Source organism: Terrapene carolina, unplaced genomic scaffold, assembly GCF_002925995.2.
Source record: "Terrapene carolina triunguis isolate 2854851 unplaced genomic scaffold, T_m_triunguis-2.0 Scaffold33723, whole genome shotgun sequence".
NCBI lineage: Eukaryota > Metazoa > Chordata > Testudines > Emydidae > Terrapene > Terrapene triunguis.
In genome coordinates, this window is record NW_020698074.1 from 6,895,932 (window position 1) to 6,923,076 (window position 27,145).

At 41.8% G+C, this 27,145-nt stretch overlaps 1 protein-coding gene across 2 annotated transcripts in view; it reads right to left on the minus strand.

Moving 5' to 3' along the window:
- LOC112119106 (engulfment and cell motility protein 1) overlaps window positions 1-27,145 on the minus strand; it is a 444,965-nt gene that overhangs the window by 361,738 nt on the left and 56,082 nt on the right. The window contains exons 1-2 of one of the 2 annotated variants that reach the window (XM_026663519.1): window positions 2,381-2,432; window positions 1,903-2,053 (exon numbers count right to left, since the gene is read on the minus strand). In XM_026663519.1, the coding sequence (XP_026519304.1) occupies window positions 1,903-1,980 (78 nt within the window). In that variant the 5' untranslated portion in view covers window positions 1,981-2,053; window positions 2,381-2,432. Of the gene's footprint in view, window positions 1-1,902; window positions 2,054-2,380; window positions 2,433-27,145 lie in introns of those variants that run through there. The other variant, XM_026663518.1, reaches the window with a different exon arrangement.

Below are 27,145 nucleotides of genomic sequence, written 5' to 3' on the forward strand. Positions count from 1 at the left end.
GACACAATGTTTAGAAGCGAAAACAATAACAACAAAAAACCAGTAAAACCCACCAGAGCTTGAAAACTTGAGGGTCCAAATTCGCAAACCCTGACTAGCCAGAAACTCCCACTGACTTCAGTGGGAGTTTTGTATGTAGAGGATTTGCAGGATCAGCCCTACATTTGATTGTGCACTGTAGGATGCTTTCATGGAACGGCCATCTAACTCTTCCAAGAAAAGCGTAAACTCAACCGACACCAAAAGTGGTCAAGTGCACAGATCTGAAAAAAACTACAGAGAATTTTTTCTGTAATCTTTGTCAGTCATGATTGATTGATATTAATAGCACTCAAAATTTGCTTGGTGTTTTCCAAACACAGAAGGCAGCACACTCCCTGCAACAAATCGTTTAAGATCAAGTCAGTTGCATTCCTGGCAACAAGACGGTCTTGTACTTTTAAAATACTATCTTGTCTTGCAAGAAAGAAATGTGTTTGGTGGGATTTTAATTCTTGTTTCGTTTATATAACCTCAGGGTTATTCAATGAAACTCACCCTGTCAGGTAGGTGGAGTTTTTAGAGCTTTCGGAGGCAGTGTGGTCTAGTGGATCAGAAAATGGACGGTAATTCGGGAGAACTAATTTCTATTCCTGTCTCGGTCACTGTGTGACCTTAGGTAAGTCATTTCACTTCTCTGTGCTCCTTTCCTTTCCCACCCTTTGCCTGTCTTGTCTATTTACATTGTAAGCACTTTGGGGCAGGAAGTATTTTACACAGCACTTAGTGCAATGCAGCCTCTAAAAATCAGGCTGCTATTGTTTTGACCAATTTTGCAGTATTTTTTTGTTGCAAATGCCAACAGACACTTGCCCGATAGCCCTATACTACAATGGGACTAAAAATAGTGTGAAACAGATCACAGGAAATGCAGAAGTTAGGAGCCCCGTTCAGCAGAACATTTTCAGCATGTTCTTACATTTCCTTCATTTCAATACAACATAAAGAATATACTGAAGTGTTTGGATGCATCAGGACTTAGGTGCATTGGGGAAAACTTTCAAGGGTTTTCTTTTGTATGAAATACTATTTACTGAAATAATAATTATCTGCTTTTCACCCTGTGATATTCTATACAGGTAACAACCTGTATGATTCATCTAGTATGGCCCACATATAATATATTATGAAAAATGCCACTTTTAATATTACTAATATATATGCCAATATATGATAAACAATGCCACTCATGTAACATTTACATATAAGTTACTTAAGTTTTGTTCCATATACATTTCCACAAAAGGTTTTCCCGCCATAAGTTTAATGTCTCTCTCTAAATACTGCCTTAAAAACAGTTTGTTACTGCACCCCTTCAGCTCCCTCCTACCACACCCTCAAACGTAAGACGTATTTTCCTCCCAGTATATGTATTTGAGATATTTACTCAAAGTCCCCTTGTTGAACAGGACACTGCCTATATGGCATCTGCGTAGAACCGCAAAATTCTCCTGTTTGCACAGTATATTACCAGTCAGGTATCCAGACCTCAGAGCTCACTGCAGCTATTTATGATGGAAATATTTTGCATTCACCTCATGGTTTTTCATCTGTAGATCTCAAAGCACTTTGCATCAGGATTTAAGCATCCTTATTATAATTTTACAGATAGAAAAACTGAGGCACAGCGAAGTTAAATGGGTCACACAATGAGAAAAAATGCCTCTTTTAAACACCTGCTAAAAAACAAACAGCCAAACGTATCAAAACACCAAACTGAGCAATACAGCAAGAAGGTTACACACATTCTATATGCACTATTTATATGAATCCATACTGTTAAACATACAGGTGCATCTAAGTAAACATGTGTACACACTTTAACATATATATCTATATTAGTACATAGAAATAGGCACTTACTTGATCAATTTCCATCAACTTGGGGAAGGCACCTGGCCATTCTATAGCCACCTTCACTATATCAGCAGGAGGCGGCATTGTAAATGCCGCTGTTCTTCAAAGCCAGTAAAACTGGACACTAAATATTGCAGAGTCTCTCTTTCATTCACACCTGCAGGGAGGGAAAGAAAAATACAGCACAGTTCAGCCAGAATTCTAACACTGCTTTCATTTCCTATGTATTGCCTGGCTCAGCAGGTGCATGAAAATATGTCTGTGTCAGAGAGAATGCGAATATACATATACCAAAAGCATAAACATAGAACAATGCCACCGCACACTGTACAGCTAGCCAGCCTGTTAGAAAGATGGCTGAAGCACTGGAATGTACTGTGAAAAATAGTCATGCATTGGACAGTTTTAAATAGAGAAACTATTTTTAAATGTTATTAAATACGGTTCGTGAAAAGCCACAAACTACAAGGAGGCTGAACATTACATTTCACTTCTGGAGACCCAAGGAGCCTGATTAAATTTCCGTTAAAGCTTGCACTCAGCTCTCCAGAAAGAGAGATTGCCCAGGAAGTTATGGCCAGGAAACACTGTTTCTCTTAACTATAGCAATGATCTTCTATGTGTTCACAAATAGATCACTGTGCTATAGCAACCAGGATGTCAGGAGGAAAGCAGAATGCACAGCGTTTTTTACACACACACACACACACACACACACACACACACACACACACACCTCTCACCTAACAGATTCGGAGAAACCCGTGCACAGAAACTCCTTTCTACAATACAAACTCAGAGCTTGAATTTGTTAGCATGTATGAATATATATAGCATACATTTATAGCGTATGTAATCAGACAGTTATATATGGTGTTGCTGCTGTGGAAAAGAATTAATATCAATAGGCTTCACAGCTAATGGCGTGAGATGTGAGTTCTGAGGGGAGGAGAACCCAACTATCAGTTGATATAGATTCTAAGCTTTATTTCTCTTTTAATTTTTTCCTTAGATGTAGTAGCAAAGATCATCTTCAGGAAAGTGAACTGATACAGAATTGTTTTCCTGAGTCTGCTGAAGGCAGCTTCAATGCCTCTACCACAGCTTAGTGGTCGCAGATCAGGGACCGGCAGTAACCAAGTAATCTTTTTTCCATAACCTGCATCCTTCACCCCATCCCCTTGTATGTGACATTCACACTTGTCTGTCAAGTATATCATTTAGATTGTAATCTCCAAGTCTTCTATATGTACTCAGTGAAGAGCCTTACACTCTTGTTGCTGCTATAAAATACATTATAAACAATACACTTGCCAAAAAGGACCCAAAAATGGAGGGCAGTCCCCTGGAAGGACAGCACTGTCCCATCCTCCTTCACAATAGAAAGGAGAGGTGCATACATGTATAGACACAGACACACACAGTAGCCAGGAGGGTTGAGAAGAAAATATAGAAGAAGGTGGAAGTTGGGAGAATTTCAGACACCTCATAATAACAGGCAAGTACAAAAATGGAGTCCCTGAACACCCCAGTAAGAACTCCTGCACCCTCTCATACCAATCAGCTGTGAATGGGTGGACAAGCTTCTCACCAGAGCACTGCTCCACACCTCTTTGGGGGTGCTGTACACCTGCCCCGCCCCCACTCTTTTTGACTTTTCTTTCTTGAGAAGGTTTATTCTTCAGGCTAATGTCTGGGCCAGTTTTTCAAACCCTGGATGTTCTATTATTGCATACCCTAAAAGGTACTAATGGAACATTTCATGAGTGTTAACATTTCATTGTTGCCAATGACAACAACATCAATATCAACAGCGTAACTATCACTGCATTGGCAGGGACAAGCACCAGGGCAAAAACAGAATTGAAAGCAAAGCAAAAAAGACAATGGGTGGGGTGGAGGGAGAATCATGAGGCTTCTTGGGGGGAAAAATGGAGAAGTTTGGTGATATTTCTATCTAGGTACATACCGAAACCCGCTGGGGAGGTTAGAGGGACCAGGATTAAGCACAAGCAATCCTGCCATGCACCATTGGTGACAAGAGACAGAAAGATCCACTTTCTTCTAACACCACACAAGGAATTAGAAAAGTACAGACAAGAGTTATATACTGAAGTTTTTTCTCCTGCTCCCTACTTCACTGTCAAGCTTCTGCCTAAGACTTTCCCCAGCCTCCCTCTTCTCCCTGACTTCCTGTTACAGATTTAAAAAAACAAACATACCAATTTTATAAACAGTGCTGTAGAAGAAGGCATACAAAGCACACTCTCCACTCCATACTTACATGTGAACACACTTTGTAACAGGATGAGATGTGGGAGCAACTCACGGTACAATCTCCTCCTCTCTGCCTATGGGATTTAAAGGGAAGGCAACTCTCAGTCTGATAATCCCCTTGGGGGTCCAGCTAATTGTAAGGCCAGCCATGAAAGTTGGGGAAGTTTTGATTCATGATTACTTCTAAGCAAAACAACATAATCCAGCTGTAAATCTACAGATAACATCCGCTTATGTACAAATGGGGAAATTGACCCCTGATTTTACTTTATTGAATCCTGGTCCATCTTAAACAATCCTGCCGAGGTGTGAAAGTAAAACACATAGGTCGCCTTAACAACCGTTTTCCATGCTGCTGTTCTTTCTTAAACCAAATTTAGCTTAGGAAAAAAACAAGGCCCTGTGTCCAATTTATGGTATAAAAGAAAAGTCCACAGAGATTTTTAGAAAACACCTTATCGTGACTGATTTCTAATAGAAGTTGGTATAGAACAATCCCCTGCATAACCCAAATGTTGGAATCAAATCAGTTCATAAAGACAAAGGGGAATATCTTCAGCTGGTGTAAACTGATGTTTGAAAAATTATGACAAATTAGCTCATTAAAGTGCAAATTCTAAAAGTTAAAGCTATACCATACATTGTATATTCCTTGAAGGAAGTATGGTACATTTCAAGCAATGTATGTTGTCCTTTGGATGGTCTGCTATGTTATCTTAATGAACTCTGAAGCTGGAAATCAGAATATCCCTCATGTAATGTGTTGCAAAATGCATTGTATCAGACACTTAAGCACCCAGTTTACCTGCCTGGCTCTGAGAGATTAACTCAATATACGAGCCAGTACAGCATAAACTCCATGACTGTGCCAGTGACTTATGAATTATCCTTATTTATTTATTTTTTTAAACGACACATAAGCAGATTGCACATGAAACACCGGATTTTGGATTTGTAAGAGATGAGTTCCATGGGAGAATGTAAAATAAATAATATTTTGCATTTCTATTTTGCCTTCTATGCAAAAAATCTCAATGCACTTTAAAGAATTAATATTTATACTTATCACTCTGTCTGTGTGAAGTAGGAAGTATTATCCTTATGTTACAAATGGGGAAATAGAGACTTCAAGAGGTCATGTGACTTAACACCTACAAGAAGTCTATGTATGGCTGAGGACAGAACTCTAGTCTCCTGACTCCCACTCCTGGGTTTCATCTACCAAAAAAAACCAAACAAAAAACTCCACCACATTTCCTGTCTTTCACATGAGAGAACTAGTGGTCAAATATTAGTACAAGCTCACTTCACCAGCAAGAAAATTAAAGAAGTTAAGGATTCAAAACCAACTTGCATTTGAGAGTTTAATAAAGTGCTTGACGCTTTCTCAGGATGTCCACAACTGTGAGGCACCATGTTCCCTCTCCCCCCACACACTGCACCACCTGTGTGTGTGTGCGCACGCGAGAGTGTGTGTGTGTATAAGAGAGAGAGAGAGATTGATTTGCTGGTGCTAAACTGGGTGTCAGCTCCCTTACACCCCCAATCTGTTAACCACTCAAATAATCTCCTCTGAGCTTTGCTAGCCCTTACTTCGCCTTGCAGGTTAACACTTGGTGTACCCCAGTCTCTGAGCTCCTCTGATGTATCACCATGGAGCGTCCAGCCCCAGTCACTGGGCACTCACAATAACTTGGCCTTATGGCAAAGATCAAGTGTGTGGTAACTCCTAGGTTTGCTATTCTCAAGGGAACAGCGTACACACAGTTTCACTGGCACAACTCAGGATCAGGTCCTTTATCACACCACAGAGATATAGTTATAATGAAAGAATCAAATTTATTATCAAAGATTAAGATACCAAGAAAGGATAATAGAAACAGAAATGATCACATATAAAACAGAAGTATAGCACACTTCTTGGAGTCTAAACTTAAGGCTAACAGACTAAAATCCATGTCAAAAGCAATTTCTCATCCAGGACAGGTTGGGATTCCATTTTCATGCATGTAATAGCACAATGTAATAGCACATTGACCTATGAAGGAAGGCTGAAAGAATTGGGTTTGTTTAGTTTGGAAAAGAGAAGACTGAGAGGGGACATGATAGCAGTTTTCAGGTATCTAAAAGGGTGTCATAAGGAGGAGGGAGAAAACTTGTTCACCTTAGCCTCTGAGGATAGAACAAGAAGCAATGGGCTTAAACTGCAGCAAGGGAGGTCTAGGTTGGACATTAGGAAAAAGTTCCTAACTGTCAGGGTGGTTAAACACTGGAATAAATTTCCTAGGGAGGTTGTGGAATCTCCATCTCTGGAGATATTTAAGAGTAGGTTAGATAAATGTCTATCAGGGATGGTCTAGACAGTATTTGGTCCTGCCATGCGGGCAGGGGACTGGACTCGATGACCTCTCGAGGTCCCTTCCAGTCCTAGAATCTATGAATCTATGAATGCTGTTCCTGTCCCCCAGTTATAGTCCAAATATACATCTGCAATGCATTCCAAAAAAAGCCCCCCCCCCCCCCCCCGCTGTTCTCCTCTTCCTGTTAAATCTGCATTTAGCTATACTGGTGCTTGTGAATGAGACAATGTTCAATTTACATTTCAACAGATGGATGAATAAACATCTCTGGTCTGGCAGGAAACCCGTTTCTCCACTCTGCTGGGGAGTAACACCTTGATACAAATTTTAAGAACACATTGTAAGCACACAGACATAAAACACTTAAAATATCATCAGTACATACATCAATGACTAGCGTGATCCCAGCCTCCCACTGAAGATTCCACATGACACTCTTTACAGATACTATGACAGCAATGTGTTAGGTGTAGCAAGTTTGTCAGGCCTGACAGGAGTTGCTGACACAGAGTACAGGTTTCAGAGTGGTAGCCGTGTTAGTCTGTATCAGCAAAAACAACAAAGGTGTCCTTGTGGCACCTTAAAGACTAACAAATTTATTTGGGCATAAGCCCACGAAAGCTTATGCCCAAATACATTTGTTAGTCTCTAAGGTGCCAAAAGGACTCCTCGTTATTTTTGCTGACACAGAGTAGTGAACCCTTCATCAGTTGGGACCAATGGGCCTCCTCTGTGTCACAAAGACTACATCTGCACTAGAAGAGCGACAGCAGCAACTGCGCCACTGTAGCACTTCTGGTGAAGACCTCTAAGCCGACGGGAGAGAGCTCTCCCTTCAGCATAATTACTTCACTTCCCATGAGAGGCGGTACCTATGTCAGTGGGAGAAGCTCTCGCTTCGACATAGCGCTATCTACACCAGCACTTAGGTAAGTATAATTTACGTCTCTCCGGGGTGTGGATTATTCATCCCCCTGAGCAACATAAATTTAACCAAAGTAAGTTCTAGTGTAGACAAGGTCTAATTGCCTTCTATATTTTTGATGTATAAAATATTCAAGAATCACATGGATCTGGGCCAGGTGACCACTTTGGAATCAATCCCAGAAAAGGTTTTTCCTCGGCCTTGCTCAAAGAATGCCCTGGTGCAACCAGCTGAAGAAATGTGAATAAGAAAACATGACTCTTCATGTATCTCTCCAATAACGGGTAAGATAGCACATAGTGGCGTCACACCAAACTGTATACAAATCTGCCATTTATAAAGAGGAAGCGTGACCTGCTCTTGGGATCTTACATAACCACATCTTGTCAAATCTAATCAGTTTCCTCTGCTGAGCTCAAGAGGCCAAGGCAAACAAAACTAAGTGGCAAATTTAGCTGAAAGGTCCCCCAGGGACCAAGTCTGATTAACAATTTTAGAAAGATAATCCAACACTAGATTAATATACCCAAGAGAGTTATTTCTGGATTTAAACTGCATTTCTGAACAGCCAACTCTGAGGAGTTGTAATATTCTCTGCTGCCTCTGACAGAAGGCAAAATAGTGCACTGAAGCCAGAGCATTGGATTTAAACTTTACATACATACAGAGGCTTTCCTGCTGCTCCCTTTGCTTTGGTTATGCTCTCAGTGCTATTCACCTCTGAACCTGAAAACACACACAGTCCCAAGAGACCCAAGTCCATAACACTCACAGATGCTTTGACACAGTGGAAGACAAAACCAATTCAGGATCACGGTTGCAGCAGCTGAGGGGGCAGGACATTTACCTCTATGGAAATGCCCGCTCAGGGACCTTTTGCCCCTTCACATAAGGTCTGATCCAACTTCCACTGACTTCAGTGGAAAGATTCCCATTGTCTTCGAAGGGAGTTGGATCAGGCCTGTGATTTCCAGAATAGGCCATTTCTTTGACATCACATTGACAGATCCACATCAATAATCCACACAAGAGGAACCTGCAGTCCTCTGTGTGTTTAAAAAACACCACTTCTCCCATAATCTGTGTTTCAGGAGGGACTTGCATGAAAGGAAGGTGATTAAGTACAATGGCAGGGGGAGAATTTCTGTAGTCAATGAGACTGTTTTGGAGAGATTGAGGATGATGAGTTACATATCACTGGGCTGATTTTCAGATAATTGTATTCTTTTTTCCCACCCCCATGCTCACAGCACTCTGACTTTCCAACACTACTACATAGATCCATTCTGTGGAGGATATATGGATGTGATGGGGTGTTCACACCACACTAGCCTGGAAAGGGTTAATGACACACAGAATGGGCAAAATAACCTGATAGGCCACACCTATGGGAGGATTAGGCTTTATAAGCAATCCCTGTTTGAGGATAGAGCTCCCCTGAGCAAGAGGGGCTGGTATGAGGTCAAGCAGTGAGGGCAGAAGGAGGAAACCAGCAGTCACCCTCTGGGCTTGGAGAAGTAAAGAGAGGAAACCCAGGGAGAAAGAAGTCCTGGCATCCTTGCCATGAGGAAAGGGTTTACCCAGAAAGGTGGAGAAGAAAGCCAATGGGAGGCAGAGTAAAAAGCATCCCCAAGGAAACAGAAGCGAGGTTAGAGATGGTCAGATCTTGGCTGCTGATTGTAGGGTCCCTGGGTTGCAACCTGGAGTAGCGGACAAGCCTGGGTTTTAGTACCATCCACTGGGAAGTGGCACAAGATTGTTGGAAAGGTCAACCAATTAGCAGATCCGGAGGGATGTTGATACCCTGGGAGGATGGACTATATACTGACCTAGCCAGAAGGCTGAGTCACAAAGAAAGAGTATCCAGAGTCCTCGAGAGTAGGGCCTTGGCTACACTCGGGACTTCACAGCGCTGCCGCGACAGCGCTGTGAAGCGTGAGTGTAGTCGCGCCGCCAGCGCTGCAAGAGAGCTCTTGCAGTGCTGTATGTACTCCACCTCTCCGAGGGGAGTAGCTTGCAGCGCTGCAGCCTCTGATTACACTGGCGCTTTACAGCGTTGTACTCACTGCGCTCGGAGGGGGGGGGGGCGTTTTCACACCCCTGAGCGCAGCAAGTTGCAGGGCTGTACAGCGCCAGTGTAGCCAAGGCCTAAGAGAGGCTATGGAGTGAGTGAGCAAGAAGGAGGTGCTAGACCGGACGAGAGCTGATCCCCAGCCCCAGCAGTGAGAGAGCCCTATTACAATCATTCAGTCCTAAACTAGAGACAAAGGAAGGTTTCAAAGTGTGATGTAAAGGTGACCTGTAATTTAAAGATGACAAGATATCAGCTGAGCCTGTACTTTTGGGGGTGGGGGGGCACTGTTTTTGTTTAGATGTTATGTATAAAGAAGGCCTGACAGATTGGGGACTTGAAAGAAAAAAAATTAACACCCCACCCCCCACTTTTCTTTTTTTTTTTTTTTAACACTGAAATTCATGTCCTTTCTACTCAATGTTTCCAGGACTACTGTGTGGATGCACAAACTACAGAATCTCAAGTAGGGGTAAAAAGGCTATATTACCTCTGCATCTGGCACCGCTGCAAGCGTGACTGAAGTGCTGTGTCTAGTTCTACTGACAAGGATGTCAGTACACTGGAGAAGGGTCAGAGAGGTGCCACCAGAATGATTAAAGAATTAGAAAACATGTTTCACAGTGATCGACTCAAAAAGCTCGATCTGTTTATCTTAACAAAGAGAAGGTTAAGGGGTGACTTGATCATGGTGTAGGCCTGATTCTCATTTACACTAAGAGCCTCTTTACACCACTCAGGCAGACGAAAGAAGCTTTAGTATAACTAAGGATCAAGCCAACTGCATCGAGTAAGAAGGTTGGGGCATAGGTGGATAATATGTCAGAGAGGTAGGGTGGAGCAAGTCCATAGGAAGGCAATCTGAATGGGATTCAAACATGAGTCAGAAGTCAGTGGAAACAACAAAGGGGTGGGAGTATTTACATGCAGTCCCATTTTCTGGCACAAATGTGTCTAGCTGTAGCATGTGGGACTCCCTGAAGTTTAGAGCAACTAGGGATATAGGAAGAGTATATAAAAAGGAGAAGCTATTACAGTCGAGAAGCTAACTGTTTAAACTGAATTAGTTCACTTTGGCGGATCCTGTTAAGGATGAATTTTGGCTGCATTCCAGAAATGATAAGACACTCGAGTTGGAAAAGAATAAGATAAAGGTCACCTACGATCCCAAAATTTCTTGCCAGAAGCAAAGTTAAGGAGTGGTGTCAGAGATGTAGTACAAAGAGGACTCTTTACCCTGGTAGAGTCTCTGAAGCATTCAGTAATGCAGGCAGGAGCTGCCCATCAGAACAGAGAGATAGACGGGAAACAGAGATCACAGAGTGTGGGAGTCGAAGAAGGTATCAGAGTTAGGAGACAGCATGACAGGGACATAATGTCTGAGGTTGGAAAAAAGCAATCACTTGTCCTTCAGGGGAAAGGTTATATGGAGGAGAGAGATAAGTACAGAGCCAGAGATACTCTGTAATGAATGATAGGAGGGGCAGATCCACATCGCTCACCAGAAATAAAAGAAAAGAGAGATTGGTTAAAGTTAGAATCCTTACTGGAGACACCGCCCTCTTGCTTCAGGCACTCAAGGAGGAGAGAGATTGATCGTAAGTATTAAAAGTCACTCTGGAATCAAGTGCCAAGAGAAAAAAAAAAGGTTTCTGTGACCTACAGTATGATGTCAACAGCCATCTCGCAATATTGCAAAATAGCTGACTCCTGACATCATGAAGGCTATGTTTGTGGAGGTGTACTTGCCTGTGCTGTAGGTTAATATCCATTTCTCTCTTATGGCTATTGAAATCAGTTCACCAAAACAGCAGCCAACATTCACAAAACCATAGGATAATAGAAATCTAGAGATCTCAAGAGGTCATCTAGCCCAGTCCCCTATGCTGAGGCAGGACCAAGTATACCTAGATGTGTGTTCCTGAATCCTCTGAGAGGAGCTTGGTCATTTTGGGTATGTCTTCAGGGCAGGTGAGAGTGTAACTCCCAGGCCGGCTAGACAGACTTATGCTAGTGGGGTTTGAGCTACTGTGTTAAAAATAGCTGTGCGGACATTGTGGCTTGGAGCTTGAGCTCTCAAGCCTCGAGCTCCAACCCAAGCCGCAATGTCCACACAGTTATTTTTAGCATGCCAGCTCAAACTCTGCTAGCTTAAACCTGTCTAGCCAGACCAGGAGGCACACTCCCAGCTGCAGCGGGACATACCCCTTTGCAGCTAGTAGAGCAAACAACATAATTTCTGATTCTAATCACTAAGGCTAAGATTTTTGTCTAGTAAAAGACACAGACAGGTCATGGGCAATAAATGAAAATTCCCGGAAGCTGTGACCTGTCTGTGACTTTTGCTGCTGCAGCTCCATGGTTTTCCCCACCACCATGGCTGGGAGCTGTGGGGTTCCCCCTCTGCCCACAGCAGGGGGAAGCTGCAGGGTGACCATATTTCCCAAAGAGAAAACGGGACACCCCCAGCCGCTCACCCGAGGGATCCCCTTTTCCTCCCCCCACCCATGTGCAAGGCTGTCGCCCATTGCTGGAATCCTGAGGAGGGCCCCCTCAGGAGCCTGTCACCTGTCGCTGGAAACTTGAAGGGGGCCTCTGTCGCTGTTGTCACCTGTCACTGGAACCCTGCCAGGGGCCAGCTGGCTGCCAGCTCCTCCGTCCTGCAGCCCCTGGGGCTGAAGCAGAGAATGTCACGGAGGTCTCTAGAAGTCACAGATTCCATGACCTCCATGACATAAACGTAGCCTTACTAATCACTTAGTAAAAAGCTTAGCTGCTATACTAATGCAGGACAATGTCAATAACCATGCAGCAATGCTCCTATGTTCAGATAGGACAACCTACTCCTAGCACTTGGTGACTTTGGAGGTCCTGAGTGCAAGAGCTTCAACAAAACAAAAAGGAATTATCAGTGGGAAGCATAGCAACGACAGCACAGAAAATAACCTGACACAGTCAATATTAAGTAAAAAGTTAACATGGGTTAAGGCTACATCTTTTTGTAGCAGCAGATCCAGGCATTTTAGTGTGGGACTCTCCCTTGACCACGTCCCAAATGAGAGAACCTCCCTATCCTGAGGCAATGACTCTCTAAACAAAGTCAGGTCCCAAAGTCTTGGCCTGCCCTTAATTGTAGAATGTTATTCCTTTCCAAACCCACAAACCTCTAGGGGTGAGAAGCTGTACAGCAAAGCAAACAGCCCTCTCCAAACAGTAACGTGGCTGCTGGAGGCAGCTCAAGAACAACATAGCCTGTACCCTTCCCAAGTGACATCAAGGAGTATCCACTCAAGAATGCTGCCGCCTTTAATAACAGCTCAGGCTGTGAGACTTCAGAGGTTAGAATCAAACCCTTCTCTTCAATGATAAAATTCTGTATGATCACACAAGCCAGGATTGCAGGTCAATAGTTCACTGAGTGGTCTCCTCATTTTTCTTTTAAACTAACCTCAATATTTCAAATCTTGATTGGCCATGGGGGAAAAGTGATGGAGTCACTTCACCACTCTGTGCCTCAGTTTCCCCCTCTACACAATGGAGATAATGATACTGACCTCCTTTGTGAAGCATTTAAAGATCTATGGATGAAAAGCTTGATATGATAGCTAGGTATTATTATGATTACTTCTGTTTCATCAATGACTATTTTTTGATGAAAGAACAAAAGTTGTTAGGATACACTTTCTGTTTTGCTGGCTATCTAGTTTCTTCCTTTTTAAGAGTTATAATTACAAACGTCCCCCACACCCCAACTACCACTATAGTTAATGGAGAGCAACTGATGAGGGCAGAGCTATGTTTCCCTGTCTCCAAAACTGGCTGAGGTTTCTGCTATAGTGTCTCAGGAATTATGATTAGTTTTGCCAAGAGTGCTCAAAACACTCAAAGTTTCCAAACTGGCTGATCGAGGAACCAAGGAACCCCGCCTCCCGCACTCGAAATTACAGTCAGAACATTGAGGACTAGATTGTGCCAGCACATTATTCTGAAGAGTTACTTGTGGCAATTTCCCTCTCAGAAGCCAGAACATTAATCACTGATTGCTAGTACAATTCAACTTGGATCAAAACAATAAATTAATACGAACCAGCTCTTGTTATACCTTTACATATAATAAAAACAAACAAACAAAGTGTAAATGATTTAGTCTATTATTCTCTTGATTTCAAGTAGGGTTACGACCAAGTATTTTACCTGTTTAGAACTTAAAAAACACATTGTACAGGACACACAGCCCTCTACAGGAGCATGTAAGAGTGACAGTGCCCTTGATTTACAATGGTAAGTATGTCTTTTGAAATTATTATAAAATAGTAAAAATCTAGCCCCATGATCGTTGAATGTTAACAATATTTTAACATATACATGACGGCCTAGAATTTCACCCTTTGCCTATGATGCCTACCAAACTGAAACCCTTCTGCTCCAACAGCACAGGACTCGGCCATTTGATCTACAGGAGAATCTCCATAAGTTGTACAAGGATTTATGATAGATTGAGCTTTGGGATTCCATTCAGGAGAGGGAAATGGTGCACACGCACCCATGACCTCTCACCAGCTTATTATAATATATTTAATTAATTCAGTCCTTTACTTATATTTAAATCTAGCAGTAAAGACAAGAGTATTTGGACAAAGTCTTTGGATATTTTTAATGATCTGATGATTGCCAGGGTTAGTATTTTGAGAAAGGTAACATCATTTTGTGAAGTCGCTTGGGAGTGAAACCACTGTAATTCTTGGTTTCTGAGTTTAGCTTTCCCCATTTAAGTCTTGCTATTGCATGTAAAGGAAATCACTGTTTGCTCAACACCACTCTCAGAAAGTCCACACAGTGAGAAGCATTTCAATTGCATTTCAAAATGAAGTTTTCAGCTGAAGTGGGCATGTCTGAGCTTCATAGGGGATAGTAGCGGCTTGTTGAAAAATGGTGTAATTGTGTGAAAATGGATGAAAGGTGCAATATGATGAATTGTGAACCAGTTTCCCTCTCATTTCAGTATTGGTTTAACATCAGAAGATCTCTACTAGTCAAACAATAAATATGTTGTTTAGCTATTAAACAAACTATTTGGAGCAGGACAGAAAACTCTTTGCAACCTCCAGCAGTGGGCTCCCTTTAAGATAAATAAAGTCACCTTGCAGCAAAATGGTAGCTCACAAGCTTCAGTCTGCTTTTATTTTTATTTTTTTTAAATACCCAAAACACATAAATACTATTCACAGTTTGCAAATGGGATGCACGAGAGTTTTCACAAAGCTGCAGTGAACATCTCTTCTAGAACAATACTCCACTTTCTTTTTCAGCATCACATTGACCTTAAAGGCAAATCACATGCCATGCTCGTAGAACCATGGAAATGAGATATCAGTTTTTTGGGGGGCCTGCTATTCAGAAGTGCCAAATACCCACAACTCCCATTCAAGTCACTAGACTTAGCACCTTTGAAAATTAGGGCCTGAGTGTATCTTCCTGCTAGTGTAAAATTGTTCCTCGCTATATATTCTCCAGTGCTTTGTCCAGTAGTTTTAAACGATTGCTTCGAAGACTACTCCAGTCCAATAGTGCTCACTTAAGACATTTTTCATGATAGTCAACGTACAGGCCAGATTTTTCATTGCTCTTTCCTGCATTGGGCATAGGAAACGGGTGGGGGTAAAGTAAGGGAGATAAAAAGGTAGTTTGAAGCCACCTTTGCATCTCCCAAATTCTGGGCTGGACAGTGGACCTGCCTGGCCCCAAGGCTGCTCTAAGTCCATGGCTGGTAAAGAACAGCCAGAGTGCAACATACGGCAGGCAGACCTCCTTCCGTGCCTGTCCTGTCCATTACTGGGGGCTGTGAGGAAGCCCACCAGAGGGTTATAATATGAACTCTATGCCAGGCATAAAACCCACCTTCTGACAGGGGATTTGTGGGCCCTGTGCAACACCAGAACAGGGGCAACATAGGACAGAATCTGGTCCTACATTTTAAAAACAGTTTTTTTTAAGTCTGCAGTACTGTATTTGTGAAACATATAAACACCTTAAAGTGCATAAATAGCGCATTGCCTGTACAATTTTGTTTACTCTGAACAAATACAATCATGCAAATGCATTTAATGCCAAGTGTAGGATAAACTGAGGAACAGTGATAAGTTGTATGTTGGTAAGTGACAGGTCAATCGCTTTCCTCACTGTAACAAAGTCATCGGTGTATTCCTTCTATCTGACCTTATGCGGTTTCTTATTTTCATGTGTCTCATACAGTTATCCATCACCTTACCAGCAGATTGCTAAAAACAGACAACAAAGTTTGTTCACAAAGTGATAAGGCAAAAACCAACTGAAAACAAACCTTATACCCATCAGCCTCCAAGCTTCCTTTTCTCCACAACACTAATATCAAGAACAAATACTGAGCATCCTCAGTAATTATACATGGCAGAACTCTATCTAAATGGATAGGAAGTTGGGCTAGTGCTTAGAACTTTAGCCTGGGATTTGGGGAGTCTTGCATTCTATTTCCTAACCTGCCACAGGCTTCTTGCATGATCTTGGACAAGTCACACAGCCTCTCCAAAATGGGAATAGCAGCACCAGCCGATGTCACAGGCATGTTGAGAGGGTAAACACATTAAAGATTGTGTGGTGCTCAGATACTACAATCATGCATCTCGCTGGGAACACACGACATGAGCACTATGGGATACTGCACTGGCTGCCTAGTGGTTTCTGGATAGAGCTTAGTGTGTTAATTTTGCTCTATAAAGCCCTAAGGGTATGCAGGGCCGGCTCCAGGCACCAGGCAACCAAGCACATGCTTGGGGCGGCACCTGGTAAGGGGCGGCCAATCTTGGGGTGGCGGGGGGGCAGCGCGGCGCGGCATTCCGCGGGGGGGGGCGGCGCTTTTTTTTGCTGCTTGGGGCAGCAAAAAAGTTAGAGCCGGCCCTGAGGGTATGTCTAAATAGCAAAAAAACCTGCAGAAAGTCTCAGAGCCCAGCTCAACTGACTTGGAATGGGCGGAGGTGGGGGGGTGGCTAAATATAAAAGTGGGCTCGGGCTGGGGGTGGCCTCAGAGCCTGAATGTCTATTCTGCTAATTTTAGCCCTGCAGTGCAAGCCCGAGTCAGTTGACCCAGGCTCTCAGACTCACATTTGGGGGTGGGGAGGGAGTGTGTCTTCCTCTGTAGATGGACCCTAAATGGCTTGCCCAGCTGAGAAAGTGCCTGTCTCCCTGTATCTCACTACCATGAGTGAGATCAACCGATGCTCAAGTTTGATACACATCAAAAGAAAGCCAGGGTAGCAACTAAAGTTTTCTTCATGAGGAGAACTCTAGCTAATCAAAATAGTCTGCATTTTGTTGACCTGAAAACTATGATACATTAGTCATGTATTAGGGAGGCTTCTGAGGCATGATCAGGGAGCAGGATTTGGGTGGAGTGAGAGCAGCTAAAACAGTAATTTGTTGCTGAATTTACTCATATTTTAATATTTCCAATTGTATTATTACCCCGTTGAATGATGTTCCTATTGGTTGGAAGTTTAATTGCCAACAGGACACCTGGGGAATGTGTCTAGGTGATTTTTTACACTTGAAATCATAACAAATAAATGTGCCAAGCAAAGTGGAGGAAGCCCCATCAGTGGAGTTGTTTAAGACTAGACTAAAAAAGCACTGAAGGGAACAAGTCTGGACTCTCTAATTTCGATGGTTCTTCAAATAAGCTGTTTCTCTCTCACCTCCAGAGCATCTGAGGCACAGGAAGATGAATCTGAGCCAATCAAAATGCAAATATTCCGTCATGGCCCAGCGAGCAACTGTCACATGCCTATTAGCCATGTTCTTTGCTCTACTTTAATTTAGTTTTTAAGCATTTGGTATGGATGGCCTTACAATTTATGTCTTGGTTACTGAACATTGTCATAGGCTAAATGTCTCCCACTTAAAAAAATCTGTCACCTGGCTCTTCAACTCGGCGGTCATTATTGGCAACTGTCTCATCTTCAGCACAGCATATTTAACAGCAGACCATTATTTTGTGACGGTACTTCTTTCCCACACCAAGTGATCTCTTAATTATAAACTGAAATTAGTGCACGCTGTTGCCTATCCCCACCCTTTCGCTTTCAGTTTTTTAACATACTGTAGTGGAAATACAGACGTTGGAACAGACAGCCCCATGGCAGGAAAGGTTGTCTGTTGCTTTGAAAATAGAAATACCACAGCAAAGACCAAGTTGTAACAGCAAAAAAATGACAGCAACATTTTCTTATATAAGGTTATAGAAAAAACTGATCCATGCTTCTTGCAAGAGGATGCATCCGTTCACAACAAACTGAAATGAACTGTACTCAATGAAATCACAAACATTCCTGCTACATTACTCCTTTCGTTAAAACACGCCGATAATTTCCTTGGTTCAATAACTAACCTATTTTAAATTGTTTAAAAAGAAAGAAACACACACCTCTAGCCAAGCCAGCCACTGTTCATACCACAGGCTTAGTCAACGGTTTTAAATCTTTAAAATGAAAACCCACCATGCCGGAGATTGGAGGTTACTTCCAGCTCTCAGCAGAAAACCATAAACCCTTGATGAGAACGTTGTCTCTTTGAATGACTGTGTGATGATGCATGCGGCATGGCTATTAACTTAAATGGCATGGGTTGGGGAGGGAGAGAAAATCACAAGGCTCTGCTATTAGGTTGGGTAACTCTACATTTTTCATTTTAAGTTTGCAAAAAAGAAATATAAAAGCCAGTAATGATACTAATAAAAGCTGCTTTCAAATTTTTTAGATTAAATCTTATATAAAGCTTGATTTGACCCGGATTTTGGTTTTGTTGTTGTTGTTTGCTGTTGTGTTTTTTTTATTATTTAACCTGCAATGTGTACATTTAAAGTAAAATGGTGGGATGGGGGGAAGTTAGTCACTTGTGCTTAAGAAGCTATTTTTTTCTGCTCATATATCTTTAAAATGACTATGGCTTTGAGAAGGGATTAGTCCTTGATGTGCTTTCATTGCTTTTTGTATTTAACATAAAGGTTTTATATGATCAAATCCTTAGAAAGATCAGCAATTGTAGGGCATTTCACTGAATTTTATTACTTTTCTTCCTTCTCTCCTGCTTTCAAACAATGGGCAGGGAGTTGAGGAGTGAACAGTTGGATTTTTTTTTTACGGGAGTTCCTTTTAGCTAACAATCCAGAAAAAATAAATTCAAATAAAATATTGACCCTAAATCCGAGCAATACAATTCTGTCCTCTGATTTTTATTCATCTCTCCTCCACCATTTTTCTCTGCTGTTTTGTGCTCCTTATCAACACCCAGTCTCCCAGCAATCTTTCTCCATCTCCATAATTTTTCCATTGTCCCACTTCACAAAATACCTCTCCCTTTTCCTTTTTCCGGGGGGGGGGGAGGGGAAGGGGGTACCTAAAACCCCTATCTTTGCCCACCCAAGTCAGAGCCTGGCCCAAGGATATGCAAACAGTGTGAGAAGCAGGATGTGATCGAAGAAATCAGCAGTTCTTTATGTGATTCTCAGATCCTAACAAACACTAGTGAAACTAGCATCAGCAACTGAAAATTCATAAACAGTTGGGACATTGCAGAAGCGGAGCATGTTATCTCTTAGATGGATTCCAAAAAGGTGAAGAGTTCAAAGGGGAAGCTGATTTCTTAATCCAGCAGCTTCTTTCAGCAATTGTGACAAAAGGAAGGCAAAAGCTCTGAACTGTTTTATTTTTAATTTTTGTTTGCAATTTCCTTTCCTCGCAGGATCACACTAGGGTGTTTCCTGGTGTTCTCCTCTGAGCAGGCAATTTTATGTTATTGCTGCTTCTGAGGAAGCACTATCAAGCAGCAGGCAAGAATCCCTCCTCCCCTCCCTCTGCGCCTCCCCCGTCCCCACCACCACCACCACACACACAAACACACACACACACACACACACACACAGTGGGACTGTCCCACTGGCAGACTTCTACGCCCTTACTCTGGGTTCTTTGAAAAAGCACTACATTTATCTCCCCAGACTGTGCATGCAGAGAACTGCCCCCTCCTGCCAAAACCCCTTTCCTATACCCAGACCTGGTGCAGGGGAGCAAAATAATATGCAGTCTGCCAGAGCAAAACTTCACTTTTTTAAATGGCTGCAAATTGAGATTTACATTACTGTATACACACCACAGCATTATTATGCACGTGCTTTTCAATGAAAATATAACCCCAAATGGAAATGCTTAAGTACCAGCAATAAAGGGACTAATTCATACACCCCAGAGAACAAGTGGTGAACAATGCACGCTCAGTAAGATTTAGGCTTTATCCCTTATTAAAATAAAACCACGTGCCTGATCTCTAACCCTCTTTGATTTATTAATGTTTTTGTTTTTCAAGATTACAAAAGTAATGTGGAACAGAGGGCTTTAGAGGAATATTTATCATCCAAGTCCTATGTTCCAGATATTAAAATATCCATCAATCTCTCTGTCCACAAAATATAACTATATTTTTGGAGGATCAACAGGAATTATATTTTGAAGGTTGAAAGCAAAATTATGCTGCTGCAGAAAATAAAATACAACCTCCAAAACCTGAAGCACAATCATTGCTATTATACAGCTTGACTGACACCTGACATGTCAATCTACCAAAATTCCAATTGTCTGTGAAAGATATTAAAACAAAACAAAAACAAACAGGAACATTTTCTCTTAAAAGGTCAGAGATTAGCAATTCTTAAGGGGCCATACACACAGGACTAAAGTCGAGGAACAACCATGAACTTTAAAGTGTGATCTCTTATGTTATAAATTGTTTCCCTACACCAGAACCTTTTACACAATTCAATCTGGATTAAGGTCACAACTAGAATGGAGTCTTATCTTCTCAGCTGAATTCCATCCCTGCAGACATTTATTCTACATAACAAAATTTGTCACAATTTCCATTCTCTGCTCAGGAAACTCCTAGCACTTGAACAATAGGAGGAAGGGGTGGCGGGGAGGTGGCAGGGGAAATTTCAGGTCCGAATTGAAATGCATTGACAAGAGCTGGGAAAGGATGCGTTAGGGGAGTCGTTTGCACGCCTTCTCCCTTCACTGTGCATAGGCTTGGAAGTATTGGATTTTTAATCCGTAAACATCACCCTACACCTGCAAACCAATGAAAAAATACTTCCCTCAACAATCAAAATTTACAGATAGGCACAGCTGACATGTGATGTTGACAATTTGTGTTAATGGCTATAAAGCTCTAACTTTTTGAATCTCAACATTTACTGTCGTTAAAAAAAAATTGTTTGCCCCTCCATAATTTCCCACAACTGTGAAAATTTAAATCAATAAAAATTTAAATAAAAAAAAAGCTTAAAAATAAACCTTGATATTATCTATCAACAATGTTTTAAAAAATTGAATTCTGCCAATCCTAGCTATGCAATATAGTCCTGGATCTAGCCTCTGCTATCTATTCCTTATAGCCCTTTCAGGATTCTTAAAATTCACATTCAGCAACTGCCAATGGACCTTGCTTGGCTGGGACTGTTCCAGATTTTATGAAACTTATGAGGGAACTGCTGTCTCAGACAATGTCACAGGACCATGGCAATTGGCAGGTAGCTGTACCCAAGGCCTGGACTAGTCCATTGTACATATGCTTGCTCAGTGGGGTGCCTGCTTCCTGGATTGCTTGTCCATATGGCAATGATCAATCTGCCAGTCAATATGAGCAACGGAGGACTGAGCGCTGCAACAAGGGAGAGTTAGTTGTTTAAATGAAGAGAAAGGGGAGTACTCAAAGGAGTTTGGACCAGAGGTGGGGGAGGGTTTGCCCTAGGGTGGCCAGACAACAAGTGTGAAAAATCCGGACGGGGGTGGGGGTGGTAATAGGAGCTTATATAAGAAAAAGACCCCAAAATCGGGACTGTCCCTATAAAATCGGGACATCTGGTCACCCTAGTTTGCCCCCCCCATCTCCTCGGACCTCCCCCAACACCCAGAGCAGGCTGTTCCTCTGAACACTTGTGCCATTTGAACGTACAGGGAAACAAAAAGGGGTAGAAGCATCGCCAAAGTGAATTCATTTACAAATCTGACTGAATACTGGTAGAAAAATGTTTTGTACTATTTGCCTAGTTCTGCTGGGGTGCTTAAGGTGGGTAATAGCATAGCTAGTGAGGGTAAAAAGGAGAGGGATTGAGATTTTCTTTTTAATTTACATTCACTGTGACACACCTTCCTAGTGTCTGATTTACATTTAGAAAGCTCTCTGCAAGGAACAGATTTAAAGTAAAATCTTATGTGCTTAAAATAGTAAAGTAAAATCTTAGGACACCAGCAATCTTTGGGCACCAATTAAATGACTTCTGGAGCCCATTGACCTTTCCAACATCCTAATTTGCCATAGGAAAAGTATCCCATCACCAAATTGGCCCTATGGACTAGACCAGGGGTTCTCAAACTGGGGGTCGGGACCCCTCAGGGGGTTGTGAGGTTATTACATGGGGGGGTCGCAAGCTGTCACCCTCCACCCCAAACCCTGCTTTGCCTCCAGCATTTATAATGGTGTTAAATATATAAAAAAAGTGTTTTTAATGCATAAGGGGGGGTGCAATCAGAGGCTTGCTGTGTGAAAGGGGTCACCAGTACAAAAGTCTGAGAACCCCTGGACTAGACCTCACCAAGAACTTTCAAATACATTTCATTTGAAGTTTCTCTGATCAGCTATTTGTCAGATAACTTGGCAAAATAAAGAGGGGGGGGAAGGCTAAAAGAATTTTCAAAAATATAATTAACACCCCACCCGTCACATATCTCAAAGTAGCTTATCTGAAACAGCTTAAATTTGGGCAAAAATATCATTTTTAGTAACCAAATGTGCATCTTTTGAAGTGTCAAGGAGTTTGTTTTGTGTCAGTGAATCAATATTTGCAGGGGGTGAGAGGATGGAAGCAATAAAGTCAGGCGTATAATGGAAAGTTTCAACCTTGTCCAACTTTCTTAGCATCAAATACAAAAATGACATAAAAAGTTACTGCTGACATTGGAGGGGCAGCTGCATTATAAAAGGACAACACTAGCTGTCTAAGGAATTAAGATTGCAGCACTGTTGTAGCTGTCTTGGTCCCAAGATATTAGAGAGACAAGGTGGGTAAGGGATTATCGTTTATTGGATCAACTTTTGTTGGTGGAAGAGACAAGTTTTCGAGCTGTACAGGCCTGACAAAGGGCTCTGTGTAGCTCCGAAGTTTGTCACTTTCTCCAACAGAAGTTAGTCAAATAGAAGATATTACCTCACCTACCTTGTCTCAAGGAATTGAGAGGCAGGAGACAAGTTCTGAAAAACTTATAAATTTAAATAGGAGTCCATTAAGGCCCTGAACCTGAAAGTACTTGCTTAACTTTAAGCATATAAGTACTCCCACTGAAGTCAATGATACTACTCACATGTTAACATTACCTACATGTATAAGAGTTTGTAGTATTTAGGGTTACCATACGTCCGGATTTTCCCGGACATGTCCGGCTTTTTGGTCCTCAAATCCCTGTCCGGGGGGAATTGCCAAAAAGCCGAACATGTCCGAGAAAATGCTGGCATCCATGCCCCAGTCCCCTGCTTACCTGAGCAGCTCCGGCAGGCTGCGAGCTGCAGGCGGATTCCCCGCTGCGGCGACGGCTGCTCCCCCCAGACACCTCAGCTCTGTGTAGCTGAAGAGCCGAGCTGCCCGAGCGCTACCGGCTTCACAGTTTGCCGGGCGCTTCCCCTCCCGGGCTCCGGCTATGCTGGGGAAGCACCCGGCCGGGGGCGCAGCGGGTCTGGAGGTCTGGGGGCTGCCCAGCAAACTGTGAAGCCGGTAGCGCTCGGGCAGCTGTTTCGCATGGCTGGGAGGGAGGGGGAAATGCGGGGCGCTCAGGGGAGGGGGCGGAGTTGGGGCAGGGACTTTGGGGAAGGGACAGAGTTGGGGCGGGGCCGGGGCCAGGAAGGGCCAGGGCCAGGGCCCCATGGAGTGTCCTCTTTTTTAAAACCTTAAATATGGTAACCCTAGTAGTATTAGTTACCTAAGGACCTGATTCGTATTCTGCAAAGCACTTTAACACATGGCTTCAGTGGGACTTAAGCATATGCTTAATGACTTTGCTGAATTAAGGCTTATGTGGGCATCTGATGCCATGAATAGGGTGTCTCCTGAATACATTATTCAAATGAATTCAGTTACAAATGGAATGACTCTTTACGTCCTAATATTAGGATACTCTCCCATTTTAAAAACCAAAGACATTTGTAAAGAACAGACAAATTACACACACACACACACACACACACACACACACACACACACACACTCCAGTTTATTCTTTTAACTCACAGGATACAGCATGCAAGATTTTTTTTATAGTAATTACACTTTGAACAGTTATTCTAAAAATACCGTTTTTGGTTTCCAAATGTAATGGGCCTAATCCTCCACTGTTGTTAATTAGCATGGCTCCATTAACTTAAACAGGTTCACACCTACCCATTTACACCAGCTCAGGATCTGGCCCATAGTCTCTCAACAGTGGCTTTACAATTTGTTCAGTTTTAAAGCAAAAAGATTATTTTGCTAACAATTCACCAGGCGATAGAAAAATCAAGCTTATGTTCTTTCAGACTGATGTATTATCACCATCACCTTGACACAAATGAGGTATATCTGCCTCCCACTGCATAGGAAAGATAGGGAGTATGGCAAGAAACCACCCTGGCTTAACTAGATCTTAAATGTTCTAAAAATAAAATAAAATAAAATAAAATAAAAAAAGAGAGTCCTACTTTGGGTTTCATATTTTAGATCTGTTTTTGTACATCAGGCTTTCCACATCTTAATCCTGGAAGAGCAATTATAGTGCAATACCAAGCAATACTTTTACAGCAGTAAATTAAAGAGGCCTAACTCATGGCCACAGCTGCACCCTGTTATCTGTACTATGTCACTTTAATTCAGAACACAAACTCCATAATTCTTTAAATTGTTACATGCTTGTAAACCACAACAGCAATTAATGTGCCTCTGCCAGGCTGTACCATTTTAAAAATCCCCACAACACTGCAATGTGAAAGTAAAACAAAACCAGCCACATCCAACATTTTATTTTACTTAAACAAAAAAAAGAGAAGGACATTTTAAAATCTTCATAGAAAACTCAAAAAAAGCAGCAAAGCAGGAGTGATCACAAAAATCAAGTTTGAAAATTGATTCTAAACCCATGAAGCTCTGTTTACAGAAGTAATCCCATCAATTCAGTGAGACTACCTATGTGCAAAGGTTTTGCAGGATGAGGCCTTCCTTAAATTAGTGCAAAGCAAACAAAAACTAATTTATTGATTTTAACACACATTTAAACTCCTTTGTGCCAGAAAAATAACCTTGTGTTTCTTCCCTTCCCCACATTCCAATTTTTCAAGCCATTAGTCAATAGTTTGGAACGTACCTACAAGCCCTATTTAAAAAAAAAAAAAAAAAAAAAAAAAACAGTTGGAATGAGGAATAAATTCCTGAAACTGGCAATTGTCAGACAGGTAAACAATATCGCCCCCGCTCCCCTTTTTTGGGGTGGGGTGGGGCGGGGCAAGGAGGGAGTCCAGAATAGAGATGGGCAAATAACTGATTTTTCAATTTGGGAGCAGCTTGAAAAAAAAACTTTCAGTTTGGGCTGAACCAAAATGGAAAATTTGAGGTTTATTTAGTGAACTGAAAAATGTCACTTAATTTACAATACCCCACTATTGACTGGGCGAGAGTGAGTGAGATAGACTCTATAGCCTGGTGGTTAGAGCACTCACCTGGGGTGGGGGTGAGGGATGTTCCAGTCCCTTTTCCAATGAATAAGTAAGTGTTTATAACAAAGTAGAACTGCTTCAGACAGGAGACACACAGAGATCCGCCACAGAATAGCCTATGGCCTCGTGGATAGGACACTTATCTAGTAGTGAGGAGACCTAGGTTAAAGTCCCTGCTTTAGAGGGGAGATTCAAACCTGGGTCTCCCACATCCCAAGTGAGTGCCCTAACCACTGGAATATTGGGTCTAATGGGGACACCCCCACCACCTGCTCACATGGTTCCTAAATCTCCTTGTCAATCTATCCTGAAAATTGAAATGTTTCGTTTTTATAGCGTTGAAATGGTGTGTTTCAACATTTCGGAATATTTTTCTATTTTTGTTTCAACCAAAACAATTAGCTGAAATAGACGCAAATTCACAAACTGTTTTGGTCAACCCGAATCTGCATTTTTCGGTATTAAGAAAAAGAAGTTTAATCTAAAAACTTTCACCCAGCACTAGTCAAGAGTCCATTTGGGTTTTCATGAAAGCAAGGGACTGTAGTATCTGCAGTGAACAAAGACAGCAATGATGTAGTCAGGAGTTATGCAAGATTCCATTACCTACAATGTATTTCTTAGCTGCAGCACCTGTTGTTTCCTACATAAGAGTTGCACATTCCAAAGATAGAATGTCTCTATCTATACCTAACTGTTTATAACAAATGGATATTAAGATGGCTTTGATCTCACAAAGGTGAATATGATTGTATATATGAACATTTTTTATACATTTGAGTAATCTAAAACTCAACAGATATATTCCCCACACGTAAAGGTACTCACACGTGTGTTTGTGAAATCAGGGCCTATATGATTTTTAATATCACAGATCCATACCACATTGGTTTTAGGACTTTGGATTTTAATGATAGTATGAGCCAAAAGTGTAATGAAATTTTTAAAAATTAATGTATGTTAAAATTATGTTACAGGTTTGCCCTGCGCTACAACCAAAGCATGGCAAATGAGAATTACAGCTGCCATTCAAGTCATCAATATATTGCATTTATTTGTTTCCTTTGTTTAAAGGTTTTATCATTTTCAAACTATTTGCCTTTGGGCTGAAGTTTGATGCTCTCAGTGAAAAAGTGAACCTTTTTGGACGTTTTAGTAAAATTCAGGTTGGCCATTGTTGAGATATCTAAGGCCATGTCTACACTACCACTTATGTCACTCAGGGGTATGAGAAAAAAAAAAAAAGTTTGCCAGCATAAATGGTAGTGTGCCCAGCTCTCCCATCAGCACAGAGCAGCTACATGAGAGATCTTACAGTGGCTCAGCTGCATCAGTATGGCCGTGCCGCTGTCAGCTCTCTAGTGTAGACATAGCCTAAGTGTAAGTAACGGAGTTTTTGGATATCTTTCCGGCAACTTGTGATTAATATACTCAAAACAGCTTTATTTTAACACTACAAACTTATCAAGCACTTAAGAGTCCTGCAAATCCTTACTCATAAGTGTATAATTAAACTGAGTTCTTTGGAGGAGGACTGTCTTTTTATTTTTGTCTGTGTTTGTACAGCACCTAGCACAAGGGGTCCTCGTCCATAACTGGAACTCCTAGGCACTACAATAATATAAATAATAATAATGATAGTCATCCTTATGTATACAAGTAGTTCCATTGAAGCCAATAGGTCTACATGTGAGAGTATGGGTTGCAGGACCAGGCCCTTAATTCTCAAAGAGAACTAAGTTGTATATGTTACAAATCTAAATGCATGAATAAAAATAAAAACACTCTCTGGGGTGAATA